Raw genomic sequence first — 20,247 nt, forward strand, 5'->3', positions numbered from 1 at the left:
CCAATTTTGCTTTGTTATACTAATTTAAAATTTTCCAAATATGTAACTCACTCAAAACTATAGAAAAAAATTATGGATGTTAATTATAACATTTGCAAACCACTTAGCTAACTGCAAACACTTCATTCAATAATCCTGAATTTGGTAATACAATATTATTCCATATTATAGTTAGGAAAAACAAATGGTATCTTAAGATAGTAGCTATCCATTCTTTCAATCTCTTTTCAAGGATTAACAATAGAATCCCACACCACACTATTGCTCCAGTCTCATACTCTCCCTTCTAATCCATGTTCTATACAAATATTAAATTGATATTCCTAAAGCACGTATCTATGTTATTCCTCTGCTCATGAAACCTCAATGGCTCTCTATTGATTCTATTATAAAATACAAATACCTCTCTTTGATATCTAAAGTCCTTCACAACCTGGCTCCAGATAAAATTTCACCTTACTCTCCTTCATCTACTCTGTATTCCAAAAAAATCTAATCTATGATTTTCATATAGAAGTTTTGGATCTATGTTCACGCTATCTTCTACTATCCATGTCATTCATAGTTCCTTCAAAGCACAGCTCAAATCGTACCTCAAACAAGAGGTCTTTCCTGCTCCTCCAATTAGTTACTAGTTCCTGAAATTAGTTTGTATTTATTTGTGCAAATGTTGATTTTTTTTTCCCTAAAAAAAGTGAGATCCTTGAGGTCACTGGTTCTCTTGTTTTTGTCTCCCCCTCCCAGTAGTATCTGGGTATTTGTTGTCATTATCCAGTAAGTATCCAGCTGTAATTATGTAGTAGGTATTTGTTGAATTATCCATTAGTGGATAACTACTTACTGGATAGCTAAGTATGTTATGTAGTATTTAAAATATTATGTAAATGCTATCATGCAAGCACAAATAAGATCTAAGACAACACATTTTTAAGAATTCAAATTTAAAATAAACTTTTTTTTTTTTTACCTGAGAAAGATTCTGCAGTGAATTTCTGATATCATGTAGTACTCTCCGCAACTGCATTTCAATGGCAGAAGGAGGATTCACAGAACATGAATGATATGAATAGTTACTAAGTCTGTGTGAATATGGGCAAACCAAAGGAGGGCCTATGGCACAACAGGAGGCACCTGACATGTTTGGAACACTGTGAGTACTAAGTGTTCTCATGTGTTCACATAGAGGCCTTTCTTGCCAATCAGAATGGACAGAATGAAGTGAGCAGGTAGATTGTGAAATTGGGGCTGGGATATACAAATGATTACAAGTCCTACTATGATTTGATTCCTCCATCAGCTTATTGATTTCACACTGTGAAGTTTCCTTTTTCACAGACGGAGAAATGAAGAGTGTAGATTTAACTAGAGAATGGCCATCTTGTTCAACTATCTCATTTTCTAATTCCTGTTCCTCTTCAGGTGTATATTTAAAGGTGAAGGAAGGTGGACTACACCTACTCTCTTTTCCTGGAGACAATCGGACATTTACAGAAGACACAACCGTTACAGGACTCAATAAGGTGGTAGGTAAAGACTGAGATCTTCTTAGGGGATACCCAGACTTTCCAAATAGGTACCTTTGTTTTAACAAATCTTTGGATTTTATCAAGCTACGTCCTACTCTGGGATCAGAAAGATTACAGACTTTCATTTGAGCCCTTTGTAAAGCTACATTAACTCTATCAATTGAAGAAGGAGAGCCAATATTTTTTTCAGAGCTCAGATGATCATATTTGCCTTCAATAGAAGCCAGTGATTTAAGAATATGGTGTGTTGTGTACTGGGTAAATTCATAGTCATTATTTTTATCTACATCACTTTCAGCACTTGCTGCCCGCAGTAAGGTAAGTGACTCTCCTGGAGGTAAATAATCTTCACTTTCAGTAACCTGACCACCTTGATTAGGGACAATCTGTTTACTTCCTTTACTCTGTACGTTCTCACATATCAGGAGGTTCTGATTATCTAACTTTATCTCTTCAACAGTTGTTTCAATCTTCTCTTTCCTTTCTCGGAGATGCATGAGAGATTCTTCCTCAGAGTCATTAAAGTAAGGCTGGTCTTTTGCAGATGGTGTTATAAGGTCTTCACCCAGTGATGTAACTGTTGTCTCACTATCACAGCTATCAGCACTGCTTCCCATAGCTTGCAGAGGTTCATGAACCTGTGAAAAGAATATAAGGAGAGTGGATGCTAAGCCAATATAAAACCAATTGACAGATGGAATTTTTATATTAACACTACTAATATATTAGAAAATAAAGCAATGTGAATTTTAAACCAGAAGATTTGGGGTCAACCATAAAAAGTCCTTCTAATTCTTAAATCCTCAGTTTCCTCATTTCCACATCATAAAAGTTCATTTGCTCTCCAAGGTAACTTCTAGCTATAGTTTTAATAAATCCCACATTCACAATTTGACAGTGAAAAAAATGATCCCTGTGCCTCCCATTTGTAGCGTAACGGAATCCTTCTATATGTATTGTTTCCCACTACTAGAATGTGAAAGCAGCAACTTCTCGGGCTCTTCTATTTGTATCCTTAATGCTTAACGTATTTAACTCATGCCTGGAAGAAATTCCCTATTATGTCATGAAGTCATGAAAAAAATAAGATACAACAGCAGTTGCAGTACAGATTTAAGCTGAACAGATTCCTAATTTAAGTCCTCATAGAAATGAATATTAGCTGTGCTTTACAGCCACCATAGTTTTTACCTTTAAAAAAAATTTAATTTGCTTCCATGAAGTGTCAATAAAAAGTAGCTGTTTAAACATGAAAAAAGATGATAAAACATACTCTGTACTAACTTCATAAAAATTTACTTTAACCCAGAGAGAATAGAAATTAGCATAGATGCCTACTCAAGTTACAAAGATTTCATTTTTAATGTGCAATCTGCAAAAGTGAATAATAAATAAAGCAAATCCTAGTTTCAAATATTTGTTTTCATTAATTCTCTTCATTTTAGTTTCTTGTCATAACTTTGAAAAGACTGACTCATTGTGACTTAAAAAAAGCATAAAAATCATAATACTGGATGACATAAAATTACCAATATTAAGAAATTTTATATTTCTAATTTTATAACAATTATTACAATTTGCAATTACAAGTTATAACAATCTTTTACTTTTTTCAATATTATATTTACACGTCTATATATGTTTTGATATTTGAGGACAACAAATCAACTGCAAGAGATAAAATAAATTTTCTCCAAAATTGGAAATATCCTAAATTAACCTAAAATTAGAATTGATAGGTACAAAATGTTTGAAACTTAAAAAGTTACAAATATTTTACAATATATAATGAAGTAATAGTAAATTATAATGCAAAAGCACTATGTTCTGAGAAATTATATAATAACATTTGTATGTTTGAATAAAAGACTTAAAATATAAACTTTAAGGAAAAAAAGAAATTCAATATTAAAGATATTAATAAAATTCATTACTATGAATGAGACTCTGATATGAAGAATACTTTTAAAAAGCAAGAAGATACTTTATAGTACATATGCAAGATTACTCTATGTAGAGGATTCGCAGATTTGTACATATAGTCCTATCTAGTGTTACTTCTGAGTCTCACTATACTGCCTACTCAAAACAATATTTGTATTTCATGTCCTTATATTACACACACACACACACACACACACACACACGCATACATGCCTGGTTTCCTAAAGTTTTAATGCAATTTTAAACTGAAAACTTAAAATTGCTCAAAGAGTTTTGGGACTCACTGTATATTTGTATGTTGTCTTTCTCATTAGAATGTGGACAGTTTGCAAATATGGATTGTTTCATTCTTTGTATTTGTATCCCTGGGGCCTACCACAGTGTCTGGTACATAGAAAATAGTTTATTAAAGCTTGTTGAACTGAATATAATAACTTGACATTAATATAGTATTTTGTGATTTATGAAATGTTTTCCATTTATAATCTTATTTGACCCTAACAATAGCTCTATTTAAAAAAAAACACAGTAAAAGTAATGGATAAATAAATTATCTGCATTTTACAAATGAATATATATATGTTAAGTATATAATCAAAATACCTCAGGAGGTAGATGGAAAACTAGAATGGTCAGAAGCACATAGGGGCAACAGTATAACAAATTTACTTAGTGGAGAATTTGTTTTGTGAGTTAATTTGGAGTAGTGACAAAATATGAGATGGGAAAGTACAGAAAACATTGGAGAGTTATGAAATATCAGAGTTTTGTTACTTTAAACATTAAATAACATTATAGTTTTGTTTTGTTTTTACTTTGAAAAGCACAACTGAAATAATGAATTGAAAAAGATTGTTAGAAGTAACTATGATTGATTGAAAAGTAAGCTAAAGGTAAGGAATATATGGAAAGGAAGAACTCTAAATAAAAAAAAAATTACATATTCAGAGACTATAATTACCAATTCTGATAGATCAAGGATTAAAAATCAGCTATTTTAAGTCCATCCAATTTCTGCTACTCTGTAGCATAGCTATAATAAGTACAGCACTAAAAGTGAGAGATAGATTGGAAAATCACATATAACCTATACCCTCAAAGAATTCACCATTTGGGGATCTGAGATGTAATATGATACAAAAGAAAATAAGGCAAAATTTAAGAAGAAATCTAGTAGTATTCTAATCATTTTTGAGATATGAGAAGGGATCACTTTTGACTAGGAATCTCTGAAGAGTAGAAATTTGAAATTAGGGAAAGCTTCAAGGGGATTCTTAACTTAGGGCCCATGAATTTGATTTTTTTTTCTTTTTTTTCAAAATACATTTCCATGTTATTAACGTTGTAAAAGCAGAAAAGGGAAAAATCATAAGAAAGAAAAAAAATTAATGCAGTGAAAATAGTATGCTTCGATGAATTTGGACTCCATAGCTCTTTCTCTGGATGTGGATGGCATTTTTTTGTCACAAGTATTTTGGAACTGTTTTTGGATCACCATATAGCTGAGAAGAACTAAGAATAATATAGTTGATCATCCACACAGTTACAATGTTCTTTTGGTTCTGCTCACTTCACTCAGCATTAGTTCCTGTAACTCTTTCCAGGTTTTTTCAGAAAATTGCCTGTTCATTTCTTATAGCACAATAATATTCCATTACATTCATGTACCATCATTTGTTCAGCCATTCCCCAATTAATGGAGATCCCTTAATTTCCAATTTTTTGCTACCATAAAAAGAACTGCTATAAATAATTTTGTATACCTGGGTCCTTTTTTCTTTTTTAATAATCTTTTTGGGATATAGACTCAGTAGTGATATTACTGGATCAAAAGATATGCAGAGTTTTATAGCCCTTTAGATACAGTTCCAAATTGTTCTCCAGAATGGTTGATCATTTCAATTCCACCAATAGTGCATCAGTATCCCAGTTTTTCCACATTCCCCCTCCAAAATTTACCATTCTTTTTCTGTAATATTAGCCAATCTGAGAGATATGAGGTAGAACTTCAAGATTGTTTTAATTTGTATTTCTCTAATCAATAGTGATTTAGAGCATTTTTTTTTCCATACAAGTATAGATGGCTGTGATATTTTGATCTGAGAATTGCCTGTTTGTATCCTTTCACCATTTATCAATTAGGGAATGACTTGTGTTCTTAGAAATTTGACTCATTTCTCTCTATGTTTTAGAAATAAGGCCTTTAAACTCTGAGATATCATTACACACCTGTCAGATTGGCTAAGATGACAGGAACAAATAAGGATGAATGTTGGAGGGGATGTGGGAAAACTGGGACACTGATACATTGTTGGTGGAGTTGTGAAAGAATCCAACCATTCTGGAGAGCAATCTGGAATTATGCCCAAAAAGTTATCAAAATGTGCATACCCTTTGACCCAGCCATACTACTACTGGGCTTATAACCCAAGGAACTACTAAATAAGGGAAAGGGACCTGTATGTGCCAAAATGTTTGTGGCAGCCCTTTTTATAGTGGCTAGAAACTGGAAAATGAATGGATGTCCATCAATTGGAGAATGGTTGGGTAAATTATGGTATATGAATGTTATGGAATATTATTGTTCTGTAAGAAATGACCAACAGGAGAAATACAGAGAGGCTTGGAGAGACTTACATCAACTGATGCTAAGTGAAACGAGCAGAACCAGAAGATCATTATACACTTCAACAATGATACTATACGAGGATGTATGCTGATGGAAGTGGATATCTTCAACATAGAGAAGAGCTAATCCAATTCCAATTGATTAATGATGGACAGAATCAGCTACATCCAGAAAAGGAACACTGGGAAATGAGTGTAAACTGTTATTTTTACCTTCTGAATCCAATTCTTCCTGTGCAACAAGAAATTCGGTTCTACACACATATTGTATCTAGAATATACTGTAATATAATTAACATGTATAAGACTGCCTGCCATCTGGGGGAGGGGGTTGGGGGAGGAAGGGAAAAAATCTGAATAGAAGTAAGTGCAAGGGATAATGTTGTAAAAAATTACCCATGCATATGTACTGTCAAAAAAAAAAGTTATAATTATAAAATAAAATAAAAATTAAATTTAAAAAAAAAGGAAAAAAAAAGAAATAAGGCCTTTATCAAATATACTTCTTAAAAACATTTTTTTCTCAGCTTTATGTTTTCTTTCTAATCTTGGCTGCATTGGTTTTGTTTGTGTAAAACCTTTCTAATTATATGTAGTAAAATTATCCATTTTGCATTTCATAATTATCTCTATAGATTGTTTGGTCATAAATTCCTCTCTTCTCCAAAAATCTGACAAGTAAATTATTCCTTGTTCTCCTAAATTGCTTATAGCATTTTGACGTTAACTTTTGATAAAGGATGTGAGATCCTGGTCTATGTCTAGTTTCTGCCACACTGTTTTCTAATTTTCCCAGCAGTTTCTGTCAAATAATGAGTTCTTATTCCAGAATTTGTAATCTCTGGATTTATTGAACAATAGATTACTATAGTCATTTACTACTGTATCTTGTGTACCTAACTTATTCCACTGCTCCATTTCTTAACTGGTATCAAATGGTTTAAATGATTGCTGCTTTATAATGCAGTCTGATAGATATGACCAGGATACTTTCATTTGCATTTTTCCTCCATCAATTGCCTTGATATTCTTGACCTTCTTGAACTTGATTTTTTTAATCTTATTTTTTTTTCCAATTCCATGTAAGATCATTTTTAACACTCAGTTTTTAAAAATTTTGAATTCTAAATTCTCTTTCTCCCATTCTTCCCTCCTACCTATTTATATAGGTTATGCAATATGCAGTTATACAAAACACATTTCCATATTAGTAATGTTGTGAAAGAAAATATAGAAAATCCCCTCCAAAAAAAAATATGGAAAAAAAAATAGAGTAGTATGCTTTGATTTGCATTTCTCTAGAGATGGATAGCATTTTTCATCTATATCCTTCAAAATTGTCTTAGATCTCTGAATTGCCAAGAACAGTCTAGTCATTCACAGCTGATCATTATACACCATTGCTGTCACCATGCACAATGTTTTCCTGGTTCTGCTTATTTCACTTTGCATCAGTTCATTAATTCTTTTCAGGTTTTTCTGAAACAACTACACTTGTCATTTTTATAGCACAATAGCATTCCATCCAAATCATATATCACAACTTGTTAAAATATTGCCCAATTGAGAAGAATGCCCTCAATTTCCAGCTGTCACCACAAAAAGAACTGTTATAAATATTTTTGTATACAGAGGTTCTTTTCCATTATTTTTGGTTTATTTCTTTGATATACAGATTTAATAGTGTTATTGCTGAGTCAAAGGGTATAAAAAGTTTTATAGCACTCTGGGCATGAATTTGATTAAAAATACTTTGATAACTATATTCTATATAATTGTTTTCCTTTCCAATCCTTACATTCTGAGAAGGGGTATGTACAGTAACTGTTTCAGACAGTCAAAGATGTCAATGGCATGAAAAAGTTAAGAACCCTTATCCTAAAAAGAACTAAGCTGTTTAAGGTCATATAAAGCAATACTAAAACCTGATCCAAACTTTTACCTACATCTTAGTCTTTAAGGTTCAGCACTCATTCAGGCTTCTTCCTTTGCTTATATGTGAACCCTTTACTTCCTTTTCCAATCCATCTTATACTCAATTATTTCTAAAAGCATTTCTCAAATAATATTTTCAATTATGCTTTTGGTAAATATTCTATAGTAACTAATACTTAAAGTAACAAAATCCATTTCAATTATTTGTTCCTCAGTGCTCCAATATTTTCTGTATCTTCCCATGTCATGTTTTGTCATTGTAATTTCTAATTCATTTGCAACAAGGATAAGGATTCTCTGTAATTCCAATTAAACAATCTTATTTTCCATCCTTTATACACAGGACATCTATGTTTCTGTTCATTCCATTTTTCTATTTATTTCCTCTCTGTCTACAGCCCTCTCTTTAAATACATGGCTCAAAATTCAACTGAAGAAGGTTTTCCTAACTCGTTCCATCCCAATCTGGCCATTCTTTAATATTTCCCCTTTCCTGCTGATCCTAATTATGCCCAAAGCTTATTTTAGTGTTATCACCAAACTGTTTCACTAATTATTTTGAAGATTAAGTTTTTAAATGTATACATACTACGTACTTTTAACCAGGACACGTTTCATGAAAAAAGATACCTTTTTTTTGGTGAACATTTCCAGTCTCCTATCACAGAAAATAATGCAACATTTAGCACACAAAACATAGTATCTAATGTGTGCTATTGAGGATCTGAGATGATTCATTAAAAACAATAACAATAACAACAACAAACGCACCATCAATACTAAAAAACACAATTAGGATAGGAAACACAATACAAAATATATAAGTGAATTTTAGCAGCTACACTATTGAAATAATCTTACTTTCTGGAAGTTCCAAAATGGAAAGGACTTATAAAATTCAGTCAGAAAATTTAAATGATTAGCAAAATAGAAGTTGTTTTAAAAATGAAAACATTGAGTCGATTTGTAGACGGGTGGATAAATTTATCTAAATAACAGAAGGAATTATATCCTCAAAGCTATGTTACAATAAGGAAAGTTATTGGATATGGGATGAGGCTCTTAGCAGAAAAATTATAGTGGCATATTTTGTTTAAAACTAAGAAGTGTAGCATGATAACTACTGCATTTATAAACATCTTACCTGAAGGTGATTAAGTGAAAGGCAATCTGTATAAGAATCTTCAGCAAAACCACTGCTATCAGAATGCTGACTTGCACTACGCAATAGTTGATCTACCAAAAATAAAAATGTCTATGAAAATCTTTAATTCAAACATTCTTATGGAAATGATTTTGATATTAATATCATTGTACATTAAGTTTGATTTTGAGGCAAATAAAATATTTTAAAAATAAAACTGATCTAGATTTTCTTCTGAATATTAAATCTTAGGGTCCACATGTTATATTAAAATATTTATCTCTGATATTTTTAAATATTAATGTTAAAAATGAGCTTTATGCTGATTTATATTCTTCAGGTAGAATGAACTGAAATGAAAAGTAATTCTAAACTACATACAAAAAAGAACATCCTTATACAATAAGTATACTAAAGCTCTTGATGAACCATAACTTTTATCAATAAAGGCAAAGAAAGATGGAATAGTACTTAGATTCATAGAAAGGTCTGAATGAATCTTAACAGTGAAAATTGGTTGGTAAATTATGCATAAAGGTTTTAAAAAGAGATTCCTACCTCTTTATTTTAGCCACTTCCTTTTCTCCAAGTATCTATGTCTTTTGAGGTTTAAAATGAGCTGACAATTTTGCTTTAGCTACATTTTAAAAAGCAAATGCAATAGGCCTCAAAATCAAAGGTATTTTATAATGAGCTAATGATTTATAAATAGAGAAAGGAGAAAGGCTATAGTACCAATGACTTTGTAACAGTGGTTCTAAGAGATCTTAACCAAGTTAATTAACTACTGGCTGTCTGTTAGGTAAGGTTCCATATTTAAACACCAAGCCCCATTTTTTTTTTTTTTAACAAAATTAGAAGTGCATAATACCACTTTTTCAAGTTCCAAAAATGCACATAGTAATTAATAGCCTTACCACTCTGATCTCTACTTTTTATAGTGGTAAAATGTTAACACCTAACCAGAACACAGAAATTAAGTATGACATTAAAGAAAAGAGGAGCTTAAGAATTTCATTACTGATGCATGAAAAAAAAGATTATCTTCTAAGCAATAATGTAACATGTACACATTAGTTTTTGATTTTCATCTTGTATGTATTCCTGATGCTGACAATCAAATAAAATTCCACTTCCAAATCAGTTGATATTTCTTTGGCGGAAACCCCAAGGAACAAATAGCTATAATGTCTGATTACCTCTTTTTAATTTGGTAAGACCCAGCTGGCAAGTGGCTGAAACATGTGGAGTTTCTCCCTCTGTACTTTGAACCTATGGAAGAGATTCAAATCATTAAGAGTTAGAATGTTCTAAGGCAAATAATGAGAATAGATGCTTGAAAGCAACAGTACACAAATTAATTTAACTAAAAATAAGTCCAATAACATTTATGGTTAGTTATCTTGTGTAGGAGAGAGAAACCTGTGAGAATGAAATCATAAATCCCATTCATCAAAGTATCAAAGTTGTTATATTTTAAAAGAGATAAAACAAAGTTCATCTTCTAGTTCCTTGAATCTCTGACAATTCAATTTAATAATTAAACAATTATCCAGTTAGTAACTAAAAGCAAAATAGTTTCTAGTGTCACAAGTTATCTAATAAAAATAACTGAAAATCTAAGAGTATTTGATAATGAAAATCAGTATTAAACAGAATACAGAATCTTATAACAGAGTCTTTAAAAGAAGACTTCTATGAAGCAGAAGCAACTCTAGGGAGGGGAAGAAACATTAAGTATCTGCTAACTGTCAATCACCACGTTAAATGTTTTAACAAGTATTATCTCCTAACAATTCTCAGAAATATGTTATTATCATTCCTATTTAACTGCTGAGAAAACTGAGGCAGATAACAGTTATATGTTTTGCCCAGAGTCATAAAGCCAGTAAGTGTCTGAGGCTGGGCTTTGAATTTAGCACTTTCTGACTCCAAGCCTAGTGCTCTATCCAGTGTGCCACCTAGTTGCCTAGGCAAAAATGTTATCAAAGACAACATCCTTATTTTGCCCCTAATCTCCTTTTCTGGGAGTACCCAGTTTAAAAAGAAGCATGGCATGTTTGAGTTCTACGTAAAGTGTGGAAACAGTAACCCTACCCTTATTATCTATTCCAAGTTTATTGGGACTTTATTATCACAAATTTTAAAAATTGCATATCATAAAGACTAGAATATTATAGCAGCAGATGAAAATATTTATCAAAAAAGGAATTTTTTTTAAAAGTCTCATTAAATCCCTTTGTGTGGCATTACAATTTAGGGTCAACTTAAACATCTGGAGAATATAAAATGCTTTAAATTATCAGCAACTGTCATTTGGTTCCAACTCTTTCTTCACAAAAGAAATCTGTAGAGAGAGTTCTTCCAGCACAATTAGATGGATATTTTATCAAACTAATGATCGTGTACATATGTATTGTCTAAGATTTTCTATTACTCAACAAATGCCAAAAAGATAAAAAATCTTGTCAAAACAGTAAGGCAGGTAGCTAAAGTAAAAAGGTGGCAAAATAAAGTTAAATTTCTTCTCCTTTAAAAATAACATCTGATGCTCATCTCCCCAACACATATACTATGAAAACTTTTAACAATATAAATCTTAAAAAATATATATAGTAATTTAATATTATACTTTGATAAAAGGAAGATATCATTAAGAAACTAAAAAATGCATCATTTGAATATATGTAATTAAAATTTTTGTAACTATAAGGCTTTAAAAATTACAAATCTAGTTGGAAAACAGACTTACAGCTTTTTCTTATTATTTATAAAATCAAATAACTTTAACATAGAGTATTAATTTTCATAACAATTTCAATAGTTTCATCCTGTAAAGTTAAACTTGAAATAAAACAGAAAATCTCAATAAGGGAGACAGTTAGATGGCTTGATGGGTAGAGCACTGGGCCTGGAGTCAGAAGGACCTGAGTGCAAATATGGCCTCAGGCTTAACACTAGTTTTGTGACTCTGAGCAAGTCACTTAACCCCAAATGCTTCTCTTTAAAAAAAAAAAAAAAGAAGAAGAAAGAAAAGAAAAGAAAGGAAAAAAAATGAAAATATACATATCAATCCTGAAAAACAAAACAAAACAAAACAAAACAAAAAAACAAGAAATATACAACGTGTGTATATTCCAAACAGTAGATGAGGGCCTCTTAATATCTATTGAGCCTGTAGTTCTAAACCATAGAATACTTCTGAAGATGAGATTAATTCCAGTATACTGTACATATTAGATAGAATGGCATATTTAAATCTGAATCTTAACACTACTACCTAAAAACTCATTGTCATTAAATATGAAGCTGATGATAGCATGATATAATTTAAAGATATATATGGTTACACCAAGAAGAGTATAACTTCATCAAAATACAAAATGTAAAGAGCTATTATCTATCCTTTTACAGAGAAAGAAAACCAAAGCTTGTAGAAACAAGACGACTTGCTCAACTGGCCCTAAATAAAAAACTGACAAATTCTTCTCTATTGGGTTGTATAAGGCAAATTATTAAATACATCTAAAATTCCATGATATTATATCCACTAAGATACAACAGCTTATGGTCACCAAAAATATTTAGAGAATATTAATTGATTTTAACTGTCAACTCTGAATAACAGTTTCAATTAGAGAAAACTAGAAAATAGATTGAACTCTTTCCTTTTGTAAATTTATAAAATCTGTAGTATTATATAACTTTTTTTTTTTGTTTTTCAAAAAAACACATAGGAAAAAGTTTCAACAGGAAGGCTTTGTTTAATTTGAAAGCCAACAAAATGCATTTTATTTTCATACTCAACAAAAGGTCTATTATTAGACTGAATTCAAGTTTAGATTTTTTTTTTTTTTTTGAGAAGTTCACTTTAAGTAATTTTAACTCAGCATTATAATCAAAAGAAGAATGTTCCAGGAACCTTAGTTTTCATTTTAACATTACAAAACAAACTTAATAAACTATAAAATTATTGTACATAAATGTATTTTGCAAACCTTAAAGTCCTACATAATATAAGCTATTATCCTTTTATTTGTGATGTGTCCTAAATGATTTTTTTCAAATGTAATGTAAATAAAACATTATCTGTAGACAAATTTCTGAAATAGATAACTTATTAAATTCATCTCTAAAAGACTATAAAACATTAAAATAATTATTATTCTAAATTACATCTTTTAAAATATCATAAAATTCAAAAACAGTATCTGACTAAAACAAAAAAATATTTAAAATAATTTTATGCAACATGTGCTTGCACATAAAGTAAAAAATGATATGGATCAGATCTATATAACTGAAGTCTTTTCTTGTTTTGGGGAAAAAATTATCACTAGCACAAGTGTCTCTTCTGGTTATAATGGTTTTAAATCATGGTTTATTGAGAACTCTCAATTAATAAAGAAAATGGTGTCTTAATCATGGATATAATACTTGTCACAACATTTTTATCAAATCCTCATTAAAATCTCAGAAAAATGTACTGCTAATTTTTGTATATAATACTATATATTAACTTTAAAATTTATTGTGTATTTATTTCATAACAATATACTCTACAAAGTGAATTTTTTTTTCTTCCTTACAATTTAGAGTTAATGCAGATTCTGCTCACTGACAAAATGATTACAAACACACTGGAACATTTATATAATACTATTCATTATCCACAAAATTTGATTGGTCACCCTTCTAAGGCTAGGATCTTCTTATTCTACCAAAGAACATCAGTAGAGAATTTAAACAAAAAGGTGATCTAAAGTGCATCAGGTTTCAATGTAATACTATCACAGAGAAAAGTGATATCAATAAGAATTATAGTTAATGAAGGGCTATTTGAAATGTTTGCACATTACATTTTTAAAGGTTGAGATTTTTATTATAATTTGAAAAAAATTTACATTAATTTCTAATATCAAAAGTCCCTTTCCTAGCTCTAATGTTCACTCTCCAAATAAATTAAGAGAATCATAGAACTATAAGGAATCTGGAAATCAAGACACTCTATAAATTTATTAGTTTAGAAAATCACTCAGATTCCTTATATATAAAATGAGGTTGGAGTGAGTGGCCTCTAAGGTCCTCTTTGATTCTATACTTTTTATATACACATATAAGAAATATATATACAACATATATGTACACATATATACTTTTTATATATTAATGAGGTTGGATGAGTGGCCTCTAAGGTCCTCTTTGATTCTATACTTTTTATATACACATATAAGAAATATATATACAACATATATGTACACATATATACTTTTTATATATTAATGAGGTTGGATGAGTGGCCTCTAAGGTCCTCTTTGATTCTATACTTTTTATATACACATATAAGAAATATATATATATATATATATAACATATATGTACATATATATACTTTTTATATGTAAAATTACAAAAAACCCTCATTTTATATATGAAAAATAAGGCAAAGAAAGGTAAAAATGAGAGGAAAAAGTGATATACAGTAAAAAAAAGTGCTTCAATTTGGAATCTGAATTAAAATCTTGTTACTCACATCCATCAGAAGAGAGTGACCTTAACAAAGTTAATTAGTTTCTCGGCCTCAATTTACATATTTCTAAAATGAGGGGGGTGATACTAGGCAACTTGTATGTAGATTATTACTTCTAGATATAATCCTATAATCCTGTGAAAGTGACTTGCTCAATGTCAAAACATAAATTTAATTAAAATTTCTTGAACCTAAAATCAAAAGACCCAAGTTAAGAGTCTCAACTCTGCCATTTCTTGGTTATCTGTCCTTAAGGCAATTCACATGAGTTCCTAGTTTCCAAGAGTCCTTCTCTGAAAAGGAAGCAAACCAAACTAGATGACTTCTAAGGTCACTTTCAGATCTAACTTTCTGAAATTCCCTGATATTGTTAATAGAGAATGCAAAGAAATTGAGCCAAAAAATGGGGCATCAACATACCACTGCTATAAATGATTTAATATGAAATCTAGTCTTATGCTTATCTCTAGTAAAAGCAAGCAATTTCAAAGATTTTGAGAGGGAAATAGCTGAATTTCTAGGAAGACGGAAGGAATAAAAATATAAAATATATCTGAGAAATTTTTAAAATTTCCTTTTGCTATTTTTAACATACTTTTATAGTGTTATGATCTGATAAATGTGTCTCTTTCCCTTATTAGGGTTGAGAATACAACATAAACATGATTTTCATGTTTTAATTTGTTTCTGAGTTTTATAAATCCTTTATAGAGACTACGCTCAGACTACTGAAGGATGTCTTCTAGATACCTTTACATTTCATGGATACCAGTGGAACACAAAGATTATCTCTTAAGACAGACCAGCCCACCTTCTTTTCTGGTTATCTATATTGGATATTTTTTTTAATGCTATTTTCTTGAAAAATTCTCATTTGTTGTAATATATTATATATGTTACTCATGCTCTTTAAGCATCTTTCCAATGCCCTTTAGATAATCTGCAGAATCAGTTCTTTAGTTGTTTTTTCATGTGGTCATCAGAAAAATAATAGTATTAACCAGAACCAATTTGGAATAAAAAAAAAAAAACAAAAACAAAAACAAAAAACTACAATTTCCCAAATGATGCATTTGATCACATAATAGTGTTATATTATTTTATAACTAGCCAAATGGGGGCAGTGAGGTGGCGTAATGGATAGAGCACCAACCCTGAATTCAGGAGGACCTGAGTTCAAATCTGATCTCAGACGCTTAACACTATCTGTGTGACCCTGGGCAAGTCACTTAACCCCAGCCTCAGGGGGGGGGAAATAGCCAAATGTATATCCCCTTAAAGAAAAAAACTAAAAAATAAAAATTATAATTAAATCACTTCTTGTTCACTCTATTATCAACAGCATCTTAAGTTTCAGTTGTTCCTTTCCTTTTCTATCCAGACAGCTCGACAGTTCTTACTTTACTTAGATGAGCAGCTAAAATTTTAATCACTATTTTCTACTTACTAAATTAAACATTTTCAATAATTATTGCAGCAGAGGCAGGAATATAGATTCAGAACAATGATGGCATTTAATGTATTTTGTTCTATGGGGTAATCGATATTTTAATTTTAAATATGATCTCTACCAGGAATCTTTAATGAACATATTTTATTAAAAAAAGATAGAAAATAAGGACTTGGCATCTGACTTCAGTGACATTGGAAAGGTTTGCACACCTTTTAATTCTAATTCTGTTTTTTATAGAGTTGCTCCAAAGCATTGAGAATTCAAATGATATACCTACAGTCAAAGAATATGCAAAAAGAGGCAGGACTTGAATCCAGATCCTTTTGGCTTTGAGGTAACTCTTTTCTCTGTATACTACAATTATATCTCTTCTGAAAAACAAATATAAATAAATAAAACCAAGTCTGCATACATTTTTATAAATTGAATCAATTTAGATTTCATTGAAAAAAATCCAAAAGAAAATCTTATTATATCACACATTAGGAAGGTGGTAGGAGAGTAATAGAAAGAATACTGACTGAGCAAGAGACTTGGATTCTTCCAGTCCTGCCTCTGCCATTAACTGGCGATATGACTTTAGCCGATTCACTTAATATATTTATTCATATGTGAAGATTGGGACATGGAATTAGAAGATCTGAAAGATCACATCAAACTCTAAAATATTATTCTGTATTCACCTATAAATTTTAACTTTAAAAAAGTACTTTATTCCTACAAAGAATAAGAACTCAGGAGCATGGGGACTTAGCTCAAAACATTCAAACCTGTTTTTAATCACTGTGCAGAAACATCTTGTTTTTTAAGAACAATCTTTCTTTGTCCTGAGAAAATTTATAGTAAGATTTAAACACTAATCTAAAAATAAATTTGAGTGCACTAATTTTGGCAAGAAAAAAATTTTAAATTTAGAAGAAGTAAAAAAAAAAAAGAATATCAGCTAATCTATAAACAGTAGCAGCTTCATTTTGAATACACAAATATATACTAAACGCATTTTAGAAATGAGATCGCAAATTCACACACATGGCCAAAAGTTATGCCATCAGCAGTACATTCACATACTAATTCTTCATCCCTGGGCAAATCACTTGAATATAAAGAAATTATCAGACAGAAACTTTTTTCACAGAGGCAGGAGAAGAGGAAATAAATTTTCTCTCTAGAAAAGCACTATCAGTTAGCTTATTGTTACATGATGGCAACTCAGAGGCAAATAATATATTTCCAACTTGTCAAATAGCCATTGCTTATATAAGGTAATTTCCAACTTACATTCCAGTCACTTAGACTCCATTACTGGCTATAGCTTTGAAAGGTACACTATTGTAAAAACATATTCATAATAAGTTGTCTAAAGAGAACTAAAGAAACCACATATAATTTTGTTATTATAAAAAGAAAAACAAAACAAATTTCTGATTTTGCAAATCTGAAAAAAAGTTACTATAATTTTCAACAGTTTCCAGAATACTTCAGGGTAAACAAACTGGCACCCAAATTGAGAAATACTATTTGGCTCTTTAGTATATGACCCCCTCCCCCAACAACAAAAAAAAATTTACAGTTTTACAGACCTGGATTAGTCTTCTCGGCTTCTTGGCTTTTTTTTTTTTTTTTTTTTTTTTTTAAATATATATATATATAAACTCTCTTTGCTCTCAATAAAATGACTAGGTATCAAAAGTCAGACTTCTTGCTGCCAAAGCTTCTCACCTCTAACCTTGAGAGTATTCCTCTCTTCCTGACACAATGTTACTTTTAGAACTTAATGCCTTACTTGCAACTAAAAGCCTCTTTCCCCTCCACTATTACTTATTGATGTTCAGCTCATCTAATAAAGAGAACTGGCTTACTGAAAAAGACTTGAAAGTACTCTTACTCATACTTACTGACTTGTCTCCTAGGGAAGTAAGTTCCCAATAGAATTCAAAATTCAAAGGAAAGAGACTGCAAAAAGTTACAAAGCATTTTCATTGAGATCTAAAAGTTGCTTTAGTAGAATTGTTCTCATTTCTGTCAGTATGCCCCAAATCTAACTGGGAGAAGAGGAAATAAAGTAACATGTTTCCCGTCTTTATCCATTGTTTAATAGACCTTCTTTAAGGATCCCAAGGGGGAGGGGGAGAGTGGATGGAGGGTGTGGACCTTGAAAATATGGCAAAAGTAATTTTAAATCTACATTTCAGTGAACCTGAATAACAAAGATACTCTCCTCTTTAATTATCCATATTTTAAATACATACACTTTGGAGAAAGGGAAGTTTCCTTAATTCCTTGGAAAGGGAAGTTTCCTAATTCCTTCAAATCTTAGCAAAACATTTAACTTTGTAATTTAAAGTCTTTTGGCTTTTTGACAATTTTATATAGAATGACTACAAATACATTTATATAATTCTTTTATAACCTGCAAAATTAATCACAAAAATCTCCTAAAGCCGATAGTATAAATAATTATAATTCCCAGGTTACAGGTGAAGACACAGACCTTAGAAGGTTAAATGGTATGCCCCAAATCACACAGCTAGTACCTAGAGCAATATTAAAAATCCAGAAATCCTAGCTATAAGTCTATTGCTTTATAATGGTACACTGTTTCTTCTTATCTAGGAACCAACCCTAAAATTATGGACAGAAGTAGGTTTTGCAGCTTTCAAAGAACAAAACAGAAAGGGGAAAAAAGTCAATTATCAACACACCACTTCAGAGCAAGGTTCCTATTATTTGATTGAATCATAAATAAGGGTTCCCTGATACTTAAAGAAAAGTCATGAAGACCACGATGGTACAACAAATAGAAAAAGGTAACTGGAGACTTAGCCAATCTGGTTTGGACATTGCTTTGATGTTTGCCTTTCTCAGATATGTTGTTGGAAACTTCATAACAACTACTAAAAAAGCTGACTAATTCCTATATGGAATATTGGTTGTCTTAGAATTCTCTTCTTATTTTAGTCTAAGGATGCTCCTATTTATTAAGATTCAAACAAAAATATAATTATTCAGTTTTGTTTTCTTTCTAATTTAAACTTTTTTTCCAATTTAATTGAAGAAAAGTTGTTTCAGAAATACTGATAAATAGTTCTTTCTTAATGCCCATAATATAAAATGAACAAGCATTTATTAAGTGCCAACCATGAGCCAGATATTGTTGTAAGGTACTAGGTATAAAAGCATACAGTATAAAAAGTATAAAAGAAAAAAATAAATTCTACTCACGGTGAGTTTACATTCTAGACAAGAATCTATAATAATCTTTATAGCATAAATATGCCTATATATACATACATTTATTTAAAAAATACATATATACACATATATAATAAATAAATTACAAGGTAGTTTAGGGAGAGAGGTAATTAGAGGAGTTGGTAACAAAGAGAGAAAAGAATTATAAGGAAAGGCTTTAGGATCCTGCAAAGGAAGAATGATACTCAAAGAAGCAAAGGTAAAAAGGGGATAGGATATCCAATGCAAGGACATGGAAAAGAGATGAGATGTCATTATGGAAGAATCAAAAAGAAGAACAGTTTGGCTAGCTCACAAAGCAGAAGAAAAGTAATAAAGCAGAAAAGATAAATTAGAGAAGTACCAATTTTGTCCTATCAAAGATAGGAAGCCAACGGAATTGGTTAAGTTGCATGGCCAAATTGAGTTTTAGGAAAATAACTTTAGCAGCACTGTGTAGCATGAACTGGAATGGTAGGAGATATGAGATATGAGTCAGAGAATCAATTAGACTTTCAATCTAAGCAAGAGGTGATTAAAAAGTAGCTGAGTAAAAAATAAACAAATAAATAAAGGAGTTGGATGGAAGAGATGTTGGGAAGGGACAGTGGAAACCAGCAAGTTTTGTCAACTGATTAGAAATGTGAACTGAAGGATAAAGAACAATCAAGGATAACCAAGATAATAAAGCAAAAACATTGCAAGGATGATAATGCCTAGGACAAAAATATTTATATTTGCAAAAAGGTGGAGTTTAGAGTAAAAGATAATCAATGTCTGAAATGTTTAATTCAGACATTCAGGGTAAAATGTCTTAATTGAAACTGGTGATGCAGGACTGAAAGCTCACAGAAGA

General features: G+C 30.7%; 1 protein-coding gene and 1 long non-coding RNA gene across 6 annotated transcripts in view; one reads left to right on the plus strand and one right to left on the minus strand.

Moving 5' to 3' along the window:
• Nucleotides 1–20,247, minus strand: part of ITPRID2 (ITPR interacting domain containing 2) — a 46,382-nt gene that overhangs the window by 14,470 nt on the left and 11,665 nt on the right. For all 5 annotated transcript variants that reach the window (XM_074302954.1, XM_074302955.1, XM_074302956.1 and 2 more), the window contains exons 9-11: nt 10,377–10,449; nt 9,178–9,269; nt 968–2,164 (exon numbers count right to left, since the gene is read on the minus strand). In XM_074302954.1, the coding sequence (XP_074159055.1) occupies nt 968–2,164; nt 9,178–9,269; nt 10,377–10,449 (1,362 nt within the window). The remainder of the gene's footprint in view (nt 1–967; nt 2,165–9,177; nt 9,270–10,376; nt 10,450–20,247) is intronic.
• On the plus strand, nt 1,220–19,084 carry LOC141562797 (uncharacterized). Its single transcript, XR_012488254.1, has 3 exons — nt 1,220–1,523; nt 16,398–16,494; nt 18,774–19,084. It is a non-coding gene; the product is annotated as an uncharacterized LOC141562797 (long non-coding RNA).

Source organism: Sminthopsis crassicaudata, chromosome 3, assembly GCF_048593235.1.
Source record: "Sminthopsis crassicaudata isolate SCR6 chromosome 3, ASM4859323v1, whole genome shotgun sequence".
In the NCBI taxonomy this organism is placed as follows: Eukaryota; Metazoa; Chordata; class Mammalia; order Dasyuromorphia; family Dasyuridae; genus Sminthopsis; species Sminthopsis crassicaudata.